The sequence below is a fragment of the Papaver somniferum genome, chromosome 9, assembly GCF_003573695.1.
Source record: "Papaver somniferum cultivar HN1 chromosome 9, ASM357369v1, whole genome shotgun sequence".
Lineage (NCBI taxonomy): Eukaryota > Viridiplantae > Streptophyta > Magnoliopsida > Ranunculales > Papaveraceae > Papaver > Papaver somniferum.
The window spans coordinates 186,602,900-186,606,168 of record NC_039366.1 but is presented as its reverse complement, the minus strand read 5'-3'; the positions used below and the strand labels follow the sequence as shown (position 1 = coordinate 186,606,168).

General features: G+C 36.8%; 1 protein-coding gene across 2 annotated transcripts; it reads left to right on the top strand.

Annotated features, from left to right (window-relative positions):
- The first annotated feature begins 649 nt into the window (after window positions 1-649).
- Window positions 650-2,900, top strand: LOC113308291. Of its 2 annotated transcripts, XM_026556775.1 has the most exons (5): window positions 650-965; window positions 1,236-1,412; window positions 1,507-1,850; window positions 1,887-2,106; window positions 2,398-2,900. In XM_026556775.1, the coding sequence occupies exons 1-5, from the start codon at window positions 738-740 to the stop codon at window positions 2,695-2,697; spliced, it is 1,269 nt and encodes a 422-aa protein (XP_026412560.1). In that variant the 5' UTR covers window positions 650-737; the 3' UTR covers window positions 2,698-2,900. The 2 variants fall into 2 exon arrangements, with proteins under 2 accessions (XP_026412560.1, XP_026412559.1); XM_026556774.1 differs by having other exon boundaries at window positions 1,507-2,106.
- Window positions 2,901-3,269: the final 369 nt, after the last annotated feature.

Below are 3,269 nucleotides of genomic sequence, written 5' to 3'. Positions count from 1 at the left end.
AAGTAACAGGGAAAAGTTGTTTAATGGAAGAATTGCAGAGAGAGGTTGGTTCTTTAGTATTCACACGTATAATAAAAAGGGTACTCGGGTCTTTTTGCAAAGACCAGAACTTTTTTGGACCTTCTATTAAATGTTTTTTCTGGATGGACTACAGACTAATCCGGGTCGGGTTTTATGGACTAAACAGGAAATTCCTCTTTCCAGGGAGGATGTATTTTGGAATTTTTAAGTCGGGTGTAAATATAGGGTACATTTGTTTATAATCCTATTTTCTCCCGACGAGAGCATATGGAATTTCCTTTTATTATATACATACATTACCCGTTGGTCTCAAAAAGTACGCCGCATTCTTTGGACTCTACTGCTAGATATTTGAAGTGCAGCGCCAATAAATGCTACTTAGACGTAACGTAACGCCGCAAATACTACTACAATAAACACCTGCAGTCCGTTGAGACTTGAGATTCCCGCAGTCAAAATCCCGTTGACCAGATATTATAATAATATATCCCCAATCAATCGGAGAATCATTCGGTCGCTAGGATCATACCACGTGGAGAACTTAAACCGCCCTTTTGGAAATCCCTGCGGGTCCCATAAATAGTCGATCACAACCACCAGAAGTGGATTTCAGTCAGGGACACACAGATACTTTCATCTCTTTTTTGTCTCATTTTCTTTGCTCTGAAAACAAGAAATAAACCACAGAAAAGCTTCAGAAGAACAGCAGCTTGATAATGAGTTCTTCATCTTCATCATCAGAACTCCTCATTCATATTACTAGAAACAGATCATTGCCGTCTTCAAGAGCATTTCTTACGACTAGAAATAGACCGGAGTTTATTAGCATCTTCCCGTTTCACAAGCTGGATTTTACAAATTCGATTTCGCTTAGATTCAAAGAGATTCATTCGGTTTCATGTTCTTCGTCGACTTCTGGATCATATTTATTTCCAGAAACAGAGGTAATCTTCTCATTTTTATTGTAAAATAATTTTCATCATTATTAACCGGATTTAGGTTATGTGTTCCTGAAAATGTATGTATTGGTTTAATAGTTTTGAAAACGTAACCTATCAAAACTGTACTTTTGGTTGATCGAATTAAGATTCTTAGCGTAATTTGTTTACGAAGATTCTCTAATTTCATCTTTCAATAAAGTGGAAGGAGTGTGATATGCAAGATTAAGAATCTTTAATTTTACTCAGTGAAGTTTTTGTTATTCGTTGTTGCAGGGTTATGTTTCTAATCAAGAGACAAAAAGTGTTCAAGTGAAGTTTCAATTGGTCAAAGATTGTTTGTTTGGTCAAGACATTCTAGTCGTTGGTGATGACCCCATCATTGGCATTTGGGATCCTTCAAATGCAATACCATTAGAATGGTCAGATGGACATCTTTGGTCTGTTCAACTGGTAAGCAGCAATTGCCAATAGTGCGTGTATTTGTTTTTCTCAAGAATCATGAATTTGTTGATTGTAATTTTTATTGTTCAATATTTTGGTGTAGGATATACCCATCAATAAATCAATCCAGTTTAAATTCATACTTAAAGAACCTACAGGAGAGGTTACATGGCAACCTGGACCAGACAGGATACTCAAGACTTGGGAAACTGATAAAACCATTATCATTTTTGAAGACTGGGACAATGTGGAACTTCAGATGGTAACAGAAGAGGAGTCGACTGCAAAATCATACATATCACAGGAGGTAGTGGGTAACTCAAACAAGGAAGACTCGACAGTAAATGAAGAGGATTCAGTGGTTAATTCAAACACAACAGAACCCACCATTTCTTCAACAACTGCTACTGAGAAAATGGCTTATGCGGAAGCGGAACAGAATGATATAGAGGATTCCGTTACTATCACTAGTTCCTTTGTAATTGAGAAGACATCGAGGAGCTTGAAAGATGAGGATACCTTGTTTCAGTATGAAGGAGAGCCTATTCTTGTACCTGGATTAGCTCCACTATCTACTACAACTGTCGAAGAAAGTTTTCCACAAGTGTTTAAGAATGACATCATTGTCGAACCCCCCACAACTCCTAGCAATAGTAATGCTGTTGACGTCGAAGTTAAAGTAGAAGAGGACTACAAACCTGAGGTAACTGTTTGATGAGATTTGTGTTTCTTTTGTCTTGTTTTGTTTGATTTTCCCATCTAAATTAGCATGATAATAATATAAGTAACTTTTGTTACCTTTGGTCCCGTGTTGCTTTAGAAATTAGCTATCCGCAAATCCTGTTGTTCAGAATTAACAAAGCTTGTAATGTTACACTTTTCGGTATCAATAAAATTAGATTTGAGATTCCCATCTTATAGAATCTGGTACTAGCATTTTGAACTTGAATTGCACTACAAACTGTCATTTGAAATGTATCCCATGAATCATCAGAAATACAAGAATGAAGACCTGAGTCAATACACTAGTCAGCAGGATATGATAACAAGGAGCGAGTTTGCCGACCAAACTGATGAAGAACAAGGCGCAGGTGTTGGAATTGAAACAAATTGTCAGTCAGCTGATGAAGAAATGGAAGTGCTCAGTTGTCAATCAGCTGATGAAGAAATGGAACTGCTCGATTTACCTGCAACAGATGATGTAGATATCTTGAAGACCAATCTTAAACGGGACGATTCATTTATGCACAAGCTTCTAAAAAGTCTGAATTTTATCATACACCAAATGAATTGACTACTGCAACAACAAAACAGAAAAAAGAAAATATAAACTGTTTCATAGGCTTTTCTTTTATCTTGCCTGTCATATAATTGCTGCCAACAGAAGAACAGATCATCTCAACTAGCTTGTTCTTGTATCTGTTATATATGAAGTACATAAACATCTTTGTTCGCTCAGGTCTGATATAATTTTTTGATCCCAGTCTTTCAGAACCATTTATGGTAATTTTGTGCCCTTCATGAAGATTTCATTATTACTCATATACATGTAATGCAATCACTTACTTCCAACAGAGTTATTTGATCCACGGTTGTAACCAACACCGGCATTGTTTACCTGCACGATTCGTGCAACAAGAAGAATTAGCTACAAGCACACGTAATCATAGTCAACTTATTTTCAGCTCAGTTTCTCTCTATCAGATACATTACTTTACTGACAACAGCCCTTTACAAGGGAAATGGGTCCTCATGCAAATGAGAGTTAACAGAAGTACATTATTTGAAATATTCAGCATCACGGAATGCCTAGTATGAGTACTGTGAATGTTACACTGTTTGCACTCCCCATAGGAAGGGAGGGAT

Coding starts and splice junctions, on each gene's coding strand:
- LOC113308291 (XM_026556774.1), top strand. CDS start 738: ATGAGTTCTTCATCTTCATCATCAGAACTCCTCATTCATATTACTAGA. Junction 966..1,235: donor ATTTATTTCCAGAAACAGAG/GTAATCTTCTCA, acceptor TCGTTGTTGCAG/GGTTATGTTTCTAATCAAGA. Junction 2,107..2,397: donor AAGAGGACTACAAACCTGAG/GTAACTGTTTGA, acceptor ATGAATCATCAG/AAATACAAGAATGAAGACCT.